The sequence below is a fragment of the Thunnus maccoyii genome, chromosome 16 (assembly GCF_910596095.1).
Source record: "Thunnus maccoyii chromosome 16, fThuMac1.1, whole genome shotgun sequence".
Taxonomy (NCBI): Eukaryota; Metazoa; Chordata; class Actinopteri; order Scombriformes; family Scombridae; genus Thunnus; species Thunnus maccoyii.
The window spans coordinates 15,804,366-15,823,975 of record NC_056548.1 but is presented as its reverse complement, the minus strand read 5'-3'; the positions used below and the strand labels follow the sequence as shown (position 1 = coordinate 15,823,975).

At 40.4% G+C, this 19,610-nt stretch overlaps 1 protein-coding gene across 2 annotated transcripts; it reads right to left on the bottom strand.

The window, feature by feature from the left end:
* Positions 1–1,701: 1,701 nt before the first annotated feature.
* Positions 1,702–18,893, bottom strand: grhl1 (grainyhead-like transcription factor 1). 2 transcript variants are annotated; one of them, XM_042388250.1, is made up of 16 exons: positions 18,682–18,893; positions 15,851–16,028; positions 14,718–14,791; positions 14,197–14,330; positions 13,867–14,102; positions 13,154–13,236; positions 12,627–12,780; positions 12,402–12,513; positions 11,944–12,038; positions 9,993–10,236; positions 9,014–9,141; positions 6,929–6,957; positions 6,677–6,762; positions 4,481–4,566; positions 3,828–3,892; positions 1,702–3,069 (listed from the first exon to the last, which is right to left on the bottom strand). In XM_042388250.1, the coding sequence occupies exons 1-16, from the start codon at positions 18,699–18,701 to the stop codon at positions 2,955–2,957; spliced, it is 1,839 nt and encodes a 612-aa protein (XP_042244184.1). In that variant the 5' UTR covers positions 18,702–18,893; the 3' UTR covers positions 1,702–2,954. The 2 variants fall into 2 exon arrangements, with proteins under 2 accessions (XP_042244184.1, XP_042244185.1); XM_042388251.1 differs by lacking the exon at positions 18,682–18,893 and adding an exon at positions 16,113–16,133.
* Between the last annotated feature and the right edge of the window lie 717 nt (positions 18,894–19,610).

The window sequence follows — 19,610 nt, the reverse complement described above, 5'->3', positions numbered from 1 at the left end:
CAAAACAGCTGCACAGCCATGTAGACTGGATATGCTTTAACACAAGCAAGGCTGCAGATAAGGTGCAATAAATACATGCATTTACTGACAGTTTGACCAATGCCTCAACTTCAGATTATCATACAGCCACATTTACATTTTTTTGCAGTGCTCCACCAACTATGTGACAGGACACAACAGTGAGTCATCAGTCTTTACATTTGACTTTCTGAATTTTCAGTGTTGGGGGAGTTTTTCCAGCCATCAGAAAATTTCCAGAGATCAGCAGTTTAATGTAGAAATGCGTGAGGATTCGATGTTTGGCCAGCAATGTCACACATCCATCCAACATCCATGTTATGCTTAATTCCAATTCGTTAATGTGGCGTTTGAATAAACTGTTAATAGGAAAATATGAGAGAAAGCAAAAGAAGAGAGACCATATGTCTGAGTTGGACGTCCATACGAGGACAGAAGCTGCATCTTGACACCAACTGTGGGTTGAAACGAGGACATCTCAGGAATGAACTGTTAACTGGAAGAAGAGACGGAGAGAGAGAGAGAAACAGAACGAAAGAGACAGTAAAAGATGGAGAGACCAGATGGCTTTGCACTTAAGGGCAATAGGAGGACAGTGTGGTAACGTTGGCGTCGCCGGTTGGTTAAATTATAACTAAATGAGGCTTCAGGCCTCTCTGTACCTCCACACCTGAACCTCATCTTTTATGATTCTGCTTGTACAGATGCCGGCAAGGCGCTCACACTCATCACTCAGAGTCCAACAGGTGACACTTATGATAAACACGTGAAGCGCAGTTTTATAAGTGACACCTTATAAAACATCAGGAGAGAGGAAAGTGATTTGTCACCTTGGGTTAACAGCAATATCACAACACTCAGAGCTGATGACCAAATTTTATTCTGATGGGTTATTCAAATCTAGTGCAAGCAACAGATTACATATATTATAGATATTAGATGAGATTCTTGAGTGTTTTATCTTCTATTTTGAGTATTTCACAATTCAGAGTATTTATTATTATTATTTCTAATATTTATCCTGAGTAATTTATTGTAAAACTACTTTTTATCTAGGTGTTTGTGAGATCTATGATGTGTATTGCTGTTAAATTATATGGCAGCCTTATGTGTCCTTATCTTAATAGACTTACGATGACTGTTAATGTATAATGTAGGGTGAGGTATAATGTTAACCATGTTCACCATGTTAGCATGTTAAAATTTGCTAATTAGCACAGCTGAGGCTGATCGGAATGAAAGCGTTAGTCAAGTTAATAATTTGACCGGACGATGATGCTAAATGAAAAGTTACAGTTCATCAAAGTAATTAGATTAATCCTCTGGGCACCATGAATGTCTAACATCCCCCCCCCCAAAAGGACCCTAACCCTGAGAAATAATCCAATTGACCATATTTTGATTTAATCAATCTGCTAGACATTTTGAGAGGCGAGTGTATGTAGGAATTTGTGGCCAGTTTCCGACAGGGCAGCTTCTCTGCAGCAGGCCGTCCTGTCATGCCTGTTTCCTGGCCACAGGGTTAGGGTTGATGCCCAGACATCTGCTCCTGTGGACAGACTCTGGCACGGGCACAGTTAATATCTGCTAGTGTAACATGGAAAGTTGTTAATACGTATGTTTGAAAGGGAATAAAATAGTGTGAGTGAACATCAGTAAATCAAGAAGCCTGAGACAAGCAGGACAGCTGCTAAAGAGCTTTTATTGGGCACTTTGTGCATCAAATCCTTTACAAAAATGGAGAACACAACATCCATTAAAAATATTTAATAACTTTTGTGCCATGACATGTAATGTTAGAATAACTTCATATAAAAAGGAAAAAAAACATTATATTAGGAAGAATAGAAATTTGGATATATATTGTAGAAAAAAAACCAAAATGATGACCCACATCCATTCTCTTAATAAATATATACACAATAAGTACTGAGATAAAAAAAGATGGATCATATAGATCCTTTTAGCATGTTTTCTGTGGATATATACATCAATATTTTCATAAAAAATCTGGTTTATCAGTTAATATGTATTATATACTGTAGCTATGGCAACAGAGGACATTTTTCTGAACCTAAATATCATATTGCACTTCCAGTACGGTCTGTGCGGACTGTGCTGGACATTCATTGACCTTTTTCATCAACATTCAGAAAATTACACTACGGGGGAAGGGTAGCTGCATTTTAGTATCACTATCATTATCTTTACTGCCTATATAATACTTACAAAGAAGCCATTATTTAAATTGATCTGAGGAAAAAAGCCATTTCATTCACAAACAGCATGTAGCCTATATGCTAAACAATACAACAAACATCGATACAACGCTACCCTAATTGTATGATGGCGAAGAAAATTTACACACTAAATACTGCCATGTTGTTTAGTATTAATACACTGAACCACAGGGGCCCCAGCAACAACAATTTGCTGCCTTCATTTTATGCGCTAAATACCCAACTTTACAGATTGTAATAATCAGTGCTATGGCTTAAGTAAAAGACAAGCCGTTTCTCCTCATAATGTTCAAATATTTGAGAAACACTGCTGCTTGCATAGCATGAGGTATAGCAGCGCCACAAACGCTCTGCACAACACATTTTTTTTACAAAAAAAGGCACCAGGCACTCACTGAATACAAAATTGAAGTGTCATAAAAACCAAACTGGTCCTCACTTGTTGATTTCTATGCACAAAAAGGTTTTAAAATTAATCAAAAATGTATAACTTAATCTCTAATTGACATTGTGGTTTATTAAGAGCTATGGCTTCTTAAATACTTCTTGTGGGACTTTAAAAATCTGTTTGTTACATCACAGAGACGACATGATTTAAGATAGCGAGGCATGTAAACCACTACTCCTGGCGGCTCCGTTTCATTCATCCTCCATCCCTCTGTTCTGTTCTGGGTGAGGTCACATGGTCCTGTCCAATCAGATTTCAGTGAGGGTGAGTTTGTACATGCCGCCCAGCTCCTCCATGGAGATCTGGAAGGTGTCTTCGTTGGAGTAGTGTTTGATGATGTTGTCGTCCATGTGGACTAGAATCCTGTTATAGGACAGATGTGAATGTGAGTGTCTTGTTTACTTCATCCCACAGAACAAAGCAGCTTTAAAAAAGGACAAATCCTGACTTATTTGGAAATAAATTGACAATTTAATGAATGCACAAAGAAACCAAGAAATCAGTCAACTGTGTGTATGTATGTAAAAGAAATCCAACAAGTTTCACTGCTACAAGATTTATTATTTGCTGTGGCTTTACCTTCTATATGCAAATGTAATCATCACACAATTTAATTTGTGTTAATTTGTGTTCAATATCCAAATTATGGCGATGCCAGTCAAGCCTGTATGAATCTCTCCGCAGCTCATGATTGGCTGATGTGTATTACAGCAGCTAGTTTGATTGCTAGAGCTCAATCAACTTGCAAATTACCAACTAAAGACCTTTTAGAAATATGATTGAATGCTCACTTTTTTCGGTGGTGATTCTATTGCACACTGTGTTTGACCTTCGAGTAACGGAGAATGTGACATAGATCAGCCAATCATAAATATGAGAAAACCATTGGTTTGACTGACACCGTCATTATTTTCATTTTGAATAAATTAGGTTGCAGCTTCATTTGCATATTGAAGATAAAAATGTTTGAGCAAACCCTGGAGGAAAATCCTACAGAAGGAGAACAAACCATGATGTGAAAGTAATTGTATCAGTTCACTCATTTCAAAATATGTCAGGTTTTTTTTTTGGTCTTTCAAAAGTTTCAGGCATACAGTAATGTGTTAATGGCTGATACTCACCCTTTCTTGCACTTCTTATAAACCTTTCCGACCTTGTCCAAAGGCAATTCATACTTCTCTGAAATCTGATTGAGAGAAAAATACAAGTTAGTGTTAAATTCTTGAAAGGAACATTTAAAAACAGAGTAATTCTTACTTGAACACACAACATACACAAAAAAGAGCCAGTTGTTCCATCTAAGAGGCACCTGGCTTTAGTTCATCAGCTCCTTATTCCGTTCTCCATAACTACTGTACATGACCCTTGAACTCCTTCTGTCTTCACACTCAGCAACCCCTAAAGTAACCTTATACCTGCCTCTTTCTTTACTTCCATTTACCTTTTACCTTTTACATACACTTTTCTCACCTTCTTCTTCTCTTTTCTCCCCCCAGGACACCTCCACCTCCTCTTTTTATCAACTTTTCTCCTATCCATCCCTTCAAGTAGCCCCTTTTGTACTCTCTCTTGATTTTATCATCCCCAAGAAACTGCCTGTTTTTATTCTCTCCCTCCATTATTTCATCCTCCTCTGGTACTCAGGACACTGGAGGACAGGGTCGGTGTCCTGTCACAGCTCATTTATTGACTATAGGTCTCAAGCTGCAGTGTGCACGGTCGCTAACGATGATTAAACAGAAAGTGTAATACCAACAAACTGAGGACAACTTACAGCTTCCACCAGGCCGTTCAGCGTGGGATTCTTCAGCATGACGGCATCAAACACCTCCTCTGTCTCCTTGCGCACGTACAGCAAGACTGTGGGGGGGGAATGAGAAGAGGCAGGCAATGTCAAAGCAAAGCATGTATGTTCATGGATGGGATATAAAACACACATTCAACCACAGACAAAGGTCACTGGCAGACGTAGAAAGTTTATTTGCGTCTGCGGTTTTAGGATTTGTGGCTTGATGCACCCCTGTCTTGATTTTGAAGTGGTGAGGCTTGACATATGTTTGATCCATTATTAAATTTAAAAATATATATTACATTGCAAGCCATTTCAACTTAATGATCCAGACTGTAAAGAGGTGCTACAGGACCCAGACAAAGCACACCCAGAAACCATACGCATTGCTGGAAAGAGAGACACACACACACACACACACAAACAAACAGACCTCTCATTCATTACACTGAGTCTCCTCAAAATAGATCACACTCTAAATAGATTTTCTCGTATTGTTTTCCGAACCTGCTGCAGGAACTTGCGATATTTGTGGCCTCTGAATAAGACAAATCTGTTTTTCATGTATGCCTCTATTTAAAGACTCAGTGACGTTTTTGCTAGTTTGAGTCGCTTCTGTGTATGGACATGAAACAAGTAAAGAAGCGGAAGAGTAACGTAGATGACTGTGTGGTCATGTTTGGCCTCATACTGCTATGTTGTGGTCAAGCCACAGATTTGTTTCGGTCATTATAGTCTAGAGCTGCCACGCATAACTTTGTTTGAGACAGACGTCATTTCAGGAAAGCTATGCAGCAGATGATTGACTGTTTTCTCCTTTACTCAGACATCATCATAACAACCTTTCTCTCCGCTTACTTGACAAACCATCAATTTTCTAACTGGAAAAAACTTGACAGCTGTTGTGGAGCAGTTATAGAAGTAACCGCTTAACCTTTCAGTTAATTTAGTTTGATTTTGAGTAAATTTGAGGTGAGAAATTGCTCGTACAGAGGTTCCGAGGTGTCTAGATTCATTGAGTTGCAGCGGCTTGGGGTCCCAACCTTTTTGCCTTTTTGGCTTGTGGCTCCTTAAAATAAAGTCATGTCCACTTGTGAACCCTCAGATTCAGATTCAGAATCAGAAGCAGGTTTATTGCTGAGCAGGTTTGCATATACATGCCTTGGTGTTGTGGTAGGTGATCATAAAAAATACAAGTAAAATTTTCCACAAAAATGTAAAAATATATTCTAAATGAAAAGAGCTATTAGAGTTTAAAAAAAAATACATTGTACAAGATATTGACTGGAAATGTGCAAATGTTCACACAGTATAAACAGAGTCTCATCATGGGTTTTGGCCTTAGTGTGGACATGTGTTGTGTACTCATCCCAAAGAGGGATTTTTAGGGGCCTGAAGAGGTGAAAGTATTCAGTATTTCACAAAATAAGCAAATATTAAAGAAAAATCAGAAAGAGTATACACTGTTTTGTATAATTTAACTATCCTCTTGATGAGAATCACTGATCTAAACACTCACAGTGGTTCTCTGATTGGTTTCGTATCTGATCAGATTCAACAGAGTTTCTTTTGATAGTCTCCAGAGTCAAATCCGGCAGTGAAAATCTGTCTTACTGGATCCAGTCTGACTTTTGTCACTGATTATACAAACTCAGGTGTATTCATGCAGAATCTATGTGAAACAAGCTTTTAATAATCAAGGAAGTACTAAGCTGCTTGAAACTTTCCTTCACACTTCTTTCAGTATGTATTACATACAGTAACAGCCAGTTGTCTGCCTATGAATAGGATCTAGAGTAAAGGGCACTGGCTTGTTTGCATGTGTGTGTGCATGTAGTGATCAGAAGTATTTTGTTGGGTCACTGGAGGCCTTGGCCACGTGTGTGTGTTTTGAAAGACCTGGAATAATCACATGGCCCAGAGAGTATGTGTGTGTGTGTGTGTGTGTGTGTGTGTGTGTGTGTGTGTGTGTGTGTGTGTGTGTGGGTGGGGGGTGGGGGGGGGGGGCCTTCAGGGGCCGACCACAGCAAACACATGCATGTGCACACTCTTTTACATGCTGATTTAGCCCCAGAGAAGAGCATCGTTGCAAGACCCCTGATCAGCATGTGAACAGTGGAAGCATTGCACTGCAGCAACACACGTGCACACAAACACGCACAACACACACACACACAGTACCTTTCTTTGGTTCATCCACTCTCGGCATCTTGTTGGGGGGAGAACCGAACTCTTCATCGCTGAAGGGTAATCTCTTCATCCCTGAGCTGCAGTGGACACAGATACACAAATTACGACCAGCTAACAGGCTGTGAAACACAACACATATTTCTCAGAGACAACGTATGTAACCCTGTATGCCTTTTACTGGGAAGCTGCCAAAGGTTGCACGTGAAAAGAGGAAATGTGAAATCAGGGCTTCCATGAACTCACCTGTCCTCTCCATCTTCTGTTGTGAAAGGCTGGAAGAGAAACAGAAGGACAGAAATTAACTTAAAAGTAACAAACAACCAACCATATATCAGAAATTAACTTGAAATGCTAAAAATATCAGCTGTAGGTGTCCAAGTATCCTGTATATGTGATCGTAACTGACATAAAAATGCACTTAAATATGATTTTAATCTAAACTCTCCTCACTATACCTAGAATAAATCAGCTTATGGTGCCGTCAGTCATTTTGGTCTCTGGAATTCCACATGATCTAAGATCTGCTACAACAGTGTCTTCTTTTAAAAGCAGACTAAAAACATTTTTCACAAGCTTTTAGTTAGGTTTAAAGTATACGGTTAACAGCTAAAACTTTTATTTTAGAATCAGTATTATTATTATTATTATTATTATTCCCTTTTTAATAATATGTATGTTTTTTTATATGTAATACTTTGTCATGTATGATTTTGTCATGTATGATCTTTGCCTATTTTTCTTGCTATCTTGAAGCACATTGGGACTACGTGTGTCGTATGAAACGTGCTTGAACTCTTTTAGGGAAGTTCAGTTTGAAAATGTACTAATTTGCAACTGCTGCAGTTCTAACACTTTGTGTGGAGCAGCTACATCAGCTAAACAGTTCAAAGAAAATGTCAGCAGCCAAGTCCAAAAGGTTTCCTACATGTGCTCTATGTTGACCCACTTATTCTGTATTCATCACTGAGAACTGATCCCATCCAGCTCCTCCACTGTATAGCTATATGTGGAGCAAGGCCTGTGCAGTTACAGCTGGAGAAACAGTGATCAAAGTGCAAGTCAGGACCTCGCTGGGGTCACAGGTTACTTTCTGAGAGTCAGAACATTATTAATTGGATAGGACATTATTTATCTCATCATGAATTCAGTTATTTTCCACAGTTGCTCCTTTTTTAGGGGCTGTAAACCACAAAGCGAACAAATCTTCTTCAACGCATTAATTATTTTAAAAAATGCATGAAGTCAGTGGGGAAAAAAATGTATTTTTTATTCTTGGAAAGCTGCAGTTTTTCTGCACTTTTTGCCTTGCGACTGTATTGATTGCAGGCGTTACTGTTAATAGAATTCTATTCTGAGCGGGAACTCAGTAAACCCAGTTTATCAGAAACTGATAGCAGGGCCATGGAGGGTTTAGTCAGGTTCAATGTCACTGGTAACACCAAAAATAACCTCCTGTCCCTCCCTCTCTGCCCCACTGCTAGCTAAGTACACTTAGTGAGAGAAAGAATGAGAGAAGCCTTTTTTTTTTGTTGGTCGGACTGCTCAGAATGTGACCAGCAGGGGGGGCTCAAAGTTCACAAATAGTCAAATTTCTGAATGGGTGTAAATCATTCTCCCTGTGAAGTGATCTTCCACATAAATAAAACAACTCATCATACATGTCCGCTCAGGGAAAACATAAAAAAAGCCTCATTATGAACCAAAAATCTAATATGTGTGTAGGCGACATGTACACACACACACACACCTCTGTAACTGTCATGTGACATGTTCATCTTAGCTGGAAGAAGCAGAGCTCAGAGTCCAGCCACATAGAAGATGGCTGCTGCAGGTTAACACTGATAAAAACTTGACAAACTACAAATCTTTCTATACTTATACATATATGTATGAATATATATCTGTCCTTCTCTCCTCTTCCACTTTTAGCATCCACACATTATTAACAAAACCTCTTCCCTTTGCTCTGAGCATAAAGGTAGCAGTGCAGGCAGTATCTTCTAAACACCCTGGTTTGTTTTGAGTCATTGGTAAATGATTCATCCTGTGAGTAAGCATCTGAAATCCCGCCATCAGTATCTACGACTCCTATCAGAACAACCAGAACTCTCTATTCTTGCCAACAAACAAGCAAGCAGGTCACTCCGACCCTGCTGGCTGCTGATGTGTGGGTGGAGGCTGGAAAAAAACAAACTGTTTATGGACCACCTAAGATGTGCCATAAGTGCTAAATCAACACAGCTAAAGACATGTTTATGATCAGAAATGCCATTAAAGACAAACAACACTGCTGAAATTCAAGCTTCATGTCTGTGAACTGACACTCACATGACGCTGGAAGGTAGAGAAGTGAACGTCGGGTATGAAAAGGACAGGCTGGGTCTCCATGTCGGTCATCATCTTGAAGATGGTCACATCGTTGCGTTTCTGGAGGATGGGCACTTTGACATCCACATCTAGGAGCCAAAAAGAAGACACAACAGGGTGCAGTTTAATAAGTGTGCATTAAGTGATTTTTTTGGCTACTTGGGGGCAGCACAACAAGCTGTAAATTCAACACTGACACATTATAATCTCATAAAGCTGTTTTTGGTAAATGTGTCAGCAGGCACAGAACAACATTAGCATTTATTTTAAGATGTTCCTCTGGCTATCTGACAAAAGTAAGTGCAATAGTCACTCTTCTTTTAGCTGTCTCTCTCTCTCCAATAACCTCTCACTTTAGCTGCTAAATGCTCCACTATGTTCACCAGCTAGTCACTAACTTTGTTTTTTTTTAGCTGAAAACAACTTCTGCTCCACCTGGAAACAAGGTTGATGTTCACAAGAGTGGTGAAAGTGAATCAAACAGTGAAGTTTTGGGCCATAAAACCAAAACAATGAGCTGAAAGTCACTAAAACCATCCATACAGCTGAGACAGACTATAAAATCAGGTGATCATTCTCTCTAGGTTTTCTTTCTCATTAAACATTTAACCTTTGGTTCACATAGAAATATTGAATAGTGCAGCTTTAAGACAAAAAAGATCATCTTATGACTGTGTTTTAGGTGATTTGAGATGACATGCAGGCAGTCATGTCTGAACTTGTCAAATTGACTGTTGTTTCTTTGTCTGTCATGAAGTGTAACCGATGCCAAAACTGATGTTTTTTCAAAGGAATCATTACATATCTATGTGTCATCACTATGACAATACACCTAATATACTCCTGAATGGGTAGGTTTTGGTTAGGGAGGATCAAATAACAGAAGTTTCACACCCCTGTTTATTCATATCATATTATTAACTATTCCTGAATGACTCACAGGACAGGCCAGGGTTGTGCTCAGGCACCTTCCCTTTCCGGCGAGACTGTTTCCTCTCTTCGTCCCGGATCTTCCTCTCAGCCCCCTTGTCACAGAAGACTTTAATCTGGCAGTAGGCGCGATGGATGGGCTTGTTGCTGCGGTTGTTGTAGCTATAGGTGTCGATCTGCAGGTTGAGGGGAAGGCCCTTCACACCCTTCTGAGAGGAGAAGTCTGTGCTCAGACAGTTGACCGAGATGAAGATCTGTAGTGGTTTAGAGGAGAGAGCAAGTGGGGAGAAAGACAGGAGCAATTAGACAGAGGAGACTAGAGTTAAAAGCAAAATGAAAGTGACAAAGTTAAACACTTACAAGCCTTGTTTGTCAAAAATAACCAACAGCAACTTTTAGTGATACTTAAATCATACAACAGCAGCTTTTATATCATAAAGTTTTCAAAGCAGCATCATTGTGGATCACTGACAGCTGCGTTTCTGCAGCAAGCACTGCCATTGTTCAGTCATCAGGCTGCTTTCAGTGTTCTGTGCTGACCTCTATTGGTCGACTCAAGTGATCACATGCTTATTTTCCTACGGTAGGGATGCTCCTTTGTCCTCCTGGTGCTTGTATTGAAAACAGGTTGACATCATTGTGTCAACAAAGCACACTATCATAACAGAGCAATTGAAAACACCCTGCAGAGTGGATCCTAGAGCTACGCTGCATATAGACAATGAGATTAATTTTAAAAAATAAAAAAATACATGTACCTGAATTCATTTGTGCATTTAAGCAGTATACTTAAAAACTAGATTATTATTATTACCTTGTTCAAGAAATCAAGTTTAATTTTTCTTAGTGGACATTTTCACTTATAGCAGCTACATGGCAAAACATTTAAAAACAGAAAACAAACAATCAACTGAAACGAGATCATTCTCACTAAAAGACGTTAAAAAAATATACAGTTTCTGTATTTAACCCCAGAGCAGGTTAACGTTAGGGAGAGGCTGCCCCTTGCAAATACATATATACACTGCAGGGAAATCGCCCCGGGGGCAAGCCACAGTTACACACCTGCTCACACACACACACACACACACACACACACATCTCCATCTATCATGTAACACCTCACTGATGAGAGGCTCAAACAACCTGGCGTGGCGGTGCTTACAAAAACACACACTCAGTAATGTCATGAACACACACAAGGATGAACATCCTATGAACACAAGCCTCAAGTCATAAGACAGTTAGACCCACATCCGGGTGTGTGTGTGTATGACAGAGAGAGAGCGAGAGAGGAATGTTTGTGCAAGCAACTGTATTTATACTAAGTAGCCTAAAGAAAACTATTGCGAAAGAGATTAGCCGCAGCACCATGTTGTCTCTTTATCTGTTTGTGAGCCTGTCAGTCATCTTCCATCTCAGACTAACAGTGCCAGAGAGCAACATGAAGGTTAACAACAAACTCAAGAGGAAGCCAACTCAAGAGAAAAGAAGAAATTCATTCCTCCTCTTTGTCACCTCTCCTACCAGTCGAACAGGATTTCAACAGGCTGGACGGTAGAACCGTTCAATCTGGTCCCTGTGCCCCCCGCCGAGTTTCCTCATTCCTACACTCTTTGTTGTTCCTGTGTGGTTGTGCGGAAATACCTCAACATACAGCATCACAATAGGGGTGACAGGCAGGTTGGACCAGTCAAGAAAGCGTGTGCAAAGCGCAGGAAAACTCGAATGCACACACCTCCTTGTCACTGCGTAACCTGACCAAACACACGTGGAGGGGGCAGCAGATTGACAGCATCATCACTCTTCTATTCAAGCCCCCGTTCTCCGCTCATATTGAGAGTTCAAGAGAAGGAAGTGTCTGGAAATCAGCGATCTTATGAACCAAACACTACACTTGTTCTTACATGCATACTGAAGAGGAAAAGGTTAGTGTGCAGATGTTTATTTTATCATCTTACTTTGGCCTCCTCGTTGGTGTCCCAGGTGAAGGAGATGGCGTTGTAGGAAATCTCCTCGATGTTGCCGATAGTGTTGAAGCTTTCCTTGTAATCGGCTGTAACAGCAGACAAAATTCAATCATAAACAAATCAACACCTGGTTATTATTTACTAAGTGACTGTGTGTGACCTTCTGTGGTTTTAAAGTCTGCAGATTTAATCTCCTGCCTGACTAAGTGAACCTGTCAAAACCAAAACAACACACCTTTTTCTGTCAGCTACCACTAAGCTGCCCTTTCAAGCAACCACTCAACTGTGCAGACACACAAGGATTAATCGTGTTAAAAATACAACCCTAAATGCCTCAGCTGTCAGTCAATCAGTGTTTCAGGATGAATCATTGGATCATAACACTTTTTTTCCTACCAAATACTGCACATTTTTATTTAGTTGAATCAAAAAACTTTCAATATTCTTACCGATGTCAAGACATCTCTGCTTGGCGGTGTGCTGTCTGGAGTGCCAGTACTTCCAGTGTTTCAGCTGATCATCTCTGCACTTCTCCTCTCCAAACACCACCATCACGACACTCTGGCAATGGAATAAAACAGAATGACAATTGTAAATACGAATAATTTCATGTAAATCTGTTTTTTCATTGTCAATAATGCTCATATAGAAGTTCTTATGTCTTCATTTCTTACCCTGACTTTGGTGATGGGTTGCTGCATGCCTTTGTTGTCAATCTCCCTGAGGGTGATTGGGTAAAACTGGCCCTTGTTGAGGTACGTCATCGTCCCGTCACCTGTCTTCTGACGCAGAGACTTGGATGCCTCAAGAGTGTACTCAAAATTATTCCTAAAACATACAGAGAGCAGACTCAAGTAAAAATCAAGAAAAAACATGAGTTCTTTTATGTAAAACTGGATAACTCTGCAATTATATAATCAGGAAATGTATGTATGGCTCAAGAGAAACTAAAACAATATGGTAAAAGTGAATGTAACACGCTTCATTTAGCCGCTGTGGCCTAATCGTGACCTAAAATCAGTGTGGTGTCACAGCGAGGGCCAGATAACGTGTGCAGACTCTGTCTTTTCACACGGTGTGGAGTCTGGTGTTTCTCCCCTGTGACTGCAATGAATAAGGCCATTCTGCAAGTGTTGTGTCAGAGCTGAATGGTGGTGTGGCGCTGGAAGCCGGGCGGTGGGCCGGCGGCAGCACGACTTACCCCGACACGGTGTCAAAATGAGTGTAGTCCTCAGGCGCCATGGAGGCCATACGTAACTGGAGATCCCCTGGGAAGGAAAACACCTGCACCACACAAAGAAGACAGAGAGAAAGACAGAGGGAGAAGTGAGATACAGGAAAAAAGGATATTAAACAGCTACTTGCTTTGATTTTAAATGATTTATTCTGATAAATGACCTGAGGAATAATCAGTATTTTATTATAGTGCCCCTCAGGGATTTACTTTCTCTCTTTCTTCCACCTCTTATCACAGTTTTATTGTGATTTTATTAACTCATTCTTCCCCGTCATCCTCATTTCTTTTAGTTCAAATGGATTTTCCCTCCCCTTCACCCACTCCTGTACAGGGGTTTTGTTGGGTTACTCTTTTCTGAGGTAATTCCCCTCCAGGTTAAAAGGAGAAAGAGGAGAGAGAAAGAGCTTTGGCTATTGTAGGAGAAAAGTACAGCACTTTATTGTGTTGGTGAGACAATGGCATAATAACACACTGGCCGCTATTTTGGCATGTTCAAATAAAACCAGGGAAGGCTGAGCCCACCGCTGGCTCCATGGGATCAGGTGAATATCCTATTGTCTGATGGGAGAGATCTGAGAGGGGGAGAGGAGAGGAAAGCGAAGGAGAGGAGGAGGAGGGTGGTGTGGGAGAGCATTAGCGGGATTTAGAAAGAGGGGGTATTGGATCGAAACACTCACCTCCTGGGAACCGTCCTTGAAACTCTCTGAGAAGGTGGAGTCGGGGGGCGTGCGGGAGTGGGTGCTGGGGCTGAACTGGACCGAGTTGTGGGTGAGCTGCCGGTCAAAGACGCTCACGTGGCTGTCGGTTTCAGTGCAGTTGTTTGGCACGGTCACTGAGAAGCCGTGGGTGGGCACCTCCGTCTTGATGGGTGTGTAGTTTGGCAAGGTCGCAATGGAAACTGTGACGGTCGTGTCTGAAATACAAAAAACACAGACAAAAATCAGATGATCAGGTTTTCTGTTTTTTTTTAAGCTCTTATCTGTTTATGTGATTAAATGTGAACAGACCTGGTGAGGCGAATTGGGCCCTCTTGTCCTGGGCCAGCTGAAGAATATTGAAGGGCCCCTTGAGGACCTGGATTCTGCTCTCCATACCGGCTTCCTGGAGAGGAGCAAGAGAGTGTCCTGCCTGAAGCTGATGTCTGCAACAAGAAAGAGAGGGGAAAAATATGATATATAGCATACGACTTTATCCAAAAAAGCATATCATTTTAACATATTTAAACAGCTTTCAAGCTAAATTCTTTCATCCTCTTCTAAGATCTGACAGCTTTGTTAATTAATGACTCTTGTAAAAGGCTTTTTGTCTTGCTGAAAAGGTTTGGAGAAGCAAAGTGCTCACACAAGAACAAACGTGAGTGCAGTTAGATGAGCAGACTCTACTATGTCCAGCTCCCTCGTATATGCAATGAGCACACAAAACTGAGAGAATGTGAAGAGCTTGAATCTCTCCATTCCCTTCATGCGCTGGTTCCCTTCTGCTGTGCTTTCATTTTTAAAGGGGGTATTAGGTGAGGGCTGCCGCTTACCTTTTGTTGGGATCCACATCAGAGATCAGTGCATCTGGCTTGCTCTGCGTTATTGTTCTCTTCTCCCTGGGCACCTGTATAGGAGGGTAAACACAGCCGCTCAGTGTCTGACCACATCACATCCAACAAGCCGGGGTCATCCTGCTGTCTATATGGGTAGCTAGATCAGTTACATGGCATGCGCTCTGCCTCGCAGATGTTGTGTATTGGTGGGATTTCATTATTAAGGAAGATCATATAGGTAAAGCCTGTAAGGATTTGGTGACTCAAAAGCAGGTAGCTCCAGGTCTGAAAACTGAAGCCAATGCAGAAGTGACTTAAACCTGCATTCTCTCTGATGGCCATCAGGGGGCGACTCCACTGGCTCCAAGAAGAAGTCCATTTGTATAGAAGTCTATGAGAAAATGACCATACTTCTCACTTAATTTACTACCTCAGTAAACACTTTCATAATGAGTTTATGGTCTCAATCGCTAGTTTCAAGTCTTCAATACAGTTTGATGCTCATTTTATAAATTAAGGTCCCATTTAGAGCAAAATAGATGATACAGCAGGGTATGCTTTAGGGCATTGCTATGTTGTTATTGACAAGTCGCTACCATGATGACAACATTGGTTAGGTAACATCACCATGGCGTAACCCTAGATTCACAGAGTATAGGCTTAGCCATAGCCGTCCCTATTTTAGTGTGTTTTCAGTTCATGTAAGTTAATTGCAACATTTTGTTTGCCTAGAAAAGTTTTGTTCAGACCCTCTAAGGGGTCTGATGTTCAGTTTTTCCAGTGAGTACATTTTGTTTAATGGTTTTAAGCTTATTTTTCACTAGCGAAAATTAGCATTAGTATTAGCATTATCACAGTTAACCATAGACTGTAAATGCACCGTGCTAACAAAGCTAGCAGCTAGCAGCTAGCGAAAGGGTCAGCCCCACCCTCTCGTCCAAATATGGTCACTTCTGGCTACAAAAATCCAAGATGGCGACGGTCAAAATGCCAGATTCAAGGCTTCAAAATGGGTGTCCACTAAACAATGGGTGATGTCACGATGGCTACGTCCATTTTTTTTTTTTTACAGTCTATGGTAACTAATCCCCTCACATAATCTTTTTTTTGGAGAATCATTTTCCTGATACCTTGTAGTAGTCGTAAAGCAGGCCGAGAGCTGCAGCACTGTCCTCGTCTCCATTGATGCTCATCATGGCCTTGGTGGCTGCTGTCAGCGGGTTCTCCAGAAATGATTTCCAGGCTTCGTCCTCTGTGGTGAAGGAGCGACGCTGGCCGCCATAGCCGGAAACCAGGACCGCACGCTTGCTGCAAGAGAAGAACGTTTTATAAGTTACTGTGTACAAACCAATTACTAAGTTAAAGCAGCTCTTAAAAAGGACCCGTGTGTACAATTTAGTGGCATCTAGCTTTGAAGTGGCAGATTGCAAACAACTGAATACTCCTCCAAGCGCAAAGGAGAACCTACGGTGGCTGTGAAACTCGCAAAAAATGTGAAAGGCCCTCTCTAAAGCAAGTGTTTGGTTTGTCTGTTTTGGGCTACTGCACGGCGGTGCAACATGGCGGACTCCATGGAAGATGACCCGTTCCTTATATAAAAAGTGCTCATTCTAAGGTAACGAAAACACAATGATTCTTATTTTCAGGTGATTAATTAAAACATACTCATGAATATTTTATTCCATTTCTGCCAAGTCCGTTCCACTAGATGCTATTAAATTCTACACACTGCAACTTTAAGGCTGATACCTGCGTATGTGGTTTCATTTTAAGCTTTTTATCAAAATTATATTCTTTTAAAAAAGTATGTTTAATGTCAGCATTTGAAGACAGTACTGCATGGACACTACAAGAGATAATATAGAGCCTAGGATGATATATCCCTTCATGAGCTTCTCCTCAAGCTTTCAACAGACTAACACTCCTCACTCACTTCATACAAGTCCACAAAGCCAAGACCTACAATCACAGCCTCGTTCAAAACAGACAAACAGGTTACAAGAGAGAGATTAACGACATAGATATTCTTTATCTTTCTTATCGGACCAGTTGTTCAAGCTTTTCAATGATTGTGCAACAAATCTCAGCCGTCGAACGGCCAGGGTTTCTTGAAAGAAAGATGCTCTACAGGCTTGTCCAGTGTGACGACTCGTTTGCAGATTACCTATTGGCTGAGAAGTTGACCGCAAATGACGCATGTGACTCTGCTACATTCCTGTGTTTTAACAGCTCTGTGCTAATGTTTTTGTAAGACATCCTGCTTACGAAAAAATAATCGTGAGCAATAATTGTCACTGCCTAGGTGACGCCTTCTCATCCTCCTGCACATCGAGAGGCCTTGAGTGTCACTGCTTTGTAAACTGAACTCTGACTTGGACCAGTAAGAAAACAACTGGCATAGCATTTGTGTTTTTTGTGTCTATCAGGTGCTTGTTAAGTTATATGTTAATTCAACTTACAGAACTTGCCTTAAATTTAAGTGAAAATGTAGATAAGGCACCTTGTTTCAACATGTAAGAACAACGTGAACATTTCAACACTGAAATTTACAGTAAATGTTTGCACAGCTTATATTTACTCAGATGTGTTAGGCCTGATGACTAGATCAAAGTCAGTCGAGTTCTTGCTATTAAAGTTTCATCTAGATCATTAGCCCTCCTTGTCAAACTTCAAACCCCTATAACACATCTTCAACCATCCTGGCACCAAAATCCATCTGCTGATTCTCTGCCACAACAAAGTAATTATGACAAAGTGTAAACAGACTGGCTCAGTTTCCAAGTGGAGTATCTACAACAAATACAGCCTTTTTCCTCTCAATGGTCAAAGCAAAGTGATAATTAGTAATCCTATATCTAATTGTGCCATTCATAAAGCGCAACCTGATAAGATTCGGTATTTACTGGCAATAAAACTCTCAATGAAATGCAATCCATTAGTAAAACAAAGAGTGTTTGTTTGGCTGTCAAAAAAATTAACGTTCAGATTTAGAAAATAAAGTCAGTAATGCAGCATGAGTTCACAGACGTACGTCACTTTTAATGTACATGAGCACACACATATCACAAATATACACTATTTTTCTTTTGTATAAACATTTAGAGATGTGTGTGTTTAGTTGTCTAATTTTTAAGCCCCAAATTTGACAAAACATTTGAGTTAAATCCACTAAAACCTCATACAGCCCTGTGCTTGCTTACATTGTCTGTCTGGCCAACGCCTAGCAGGTGTACAGTTTCACCTCTGTCAAAAGTCTCCTTCTCATTGCCCTCAAAAACCATACAGAACATATAAGCTAAACATCTCTCACAGCATGAAAAATTTTTTATTTACATCCTGCTCAGTGAATCGGATGATCAAACCTCTTAAATGGAAATAAAAACGAGTTGCAGATAGTTTTTTTTTTTTTTAGCTGACAGCTCTCTGCTGATGTTTATTCCTGAACAAACATCATTAAGACTATACACATAACTGTTAGAGCTTAAAGCAAAATCAAACACTAAACCGCCCATCTGTATCATGGGACAGTTTTTTTTATTCTAACAGGCGCCTCTGCTCGCACGACAGGTGGAGATACACCTGTACAGGCTTGAACATGACAGGTGAAATAAGCGGAGTTACACCATGGGAAACTACGAGACAGTGTAATCACTTTCCCTCTTGGCAGGCAGTCTTACAGTAAACAACAAAAAGGAGCTATGTCAATCCTAAATATTCAATAAAATGCTGTACAAATAGGCTATGAGAACTTTTTTTTTTTTTTTTTTAAAATATCAGGCAGCAGCTGCAGGTCAGAGGTGGACCGCAGCGGGCTTTTAAAATCCACCTGTGCCATCAGCTCAGAAAAAGCAAAAACAGTGTAAAAAGAAAATCCAAAGAAGTATTTAGAGTCAGTATTAAAAGCTTATAGTGTCAACCTGTTTCTTGAGCAGGGTAAAAGTGGAGAGTCAGGACAACTTACCTGTCATGCTCCTGTGACATCTCGGTCGGTCGAACTGGACTTTCTAGTTGGTACTGAAAATCCGATCCGTCTTCTTTACCGTGGAAGACTCCTCCGCTAACACTGTATGAGGGCTGCGGCAACAAACAAGGTCCCCTACTGAGAGAACGGGTTTTGTCGGCTTTTCTCGCTTTTTTGGGGCAATGCTGAGAAATTGAGGCCGGTTTTACCTGTGACAGGGCCGCGGATTGGATTACAGGTGGACGTGGGGGCGGGGCCAGGCTGTCAATAACCCGCTCTGAGGTTGTGATTGGCTCACACAGCTGGCCTACCTGAGATGTGGAGGGACTCAGGGTGAAGCAGTGGAAGAACAGGGTTTAACAGCTGTGATTTTATCATGTTTGGATCATTAGTTGTGGAGAAAACCATATATGCAAAGTTATAGTTAATTGAGCGAAGACAAAAACAAGATTATAAAAAAGATAAAAACAGAAGAGTGAAGTTCAAAAACTTTAAAACATGCAATCAGCTGATCAAAACCATGAAAAAGTTTATAATGGTATTAAAATAAAACAGAAAAATAGTTCATTTATTCCCAATTGTTCTTGGAAACTATGCAGCACTAAAGTTAAAAAAAAAAAAGTGAAAGAAACAGAAACTGAATTTGTGAATATATGGTTGGTGCAGGTACAAACACTGAGTTGGCTGTTCAAATATGAAACATTTAAACCATAGTTAGTTGGTGAAAGCTTGCGAGTTGAGAGATAAACTTTAGGCTTGAAGCAGTTTCTTTCTTTATTTCTTCTGCTTCTCAGTGTGCAGTTCATCTGAAAATTGAAACACGTGGAAAAAATCACTCCATAAAATAAAATAAACTTTTTAAAAGTGTGTAAATTGAGTCTATGTGAGGTTTTTTTCTCCTCCACTCCACCCTTGAATCCTGAAATCTT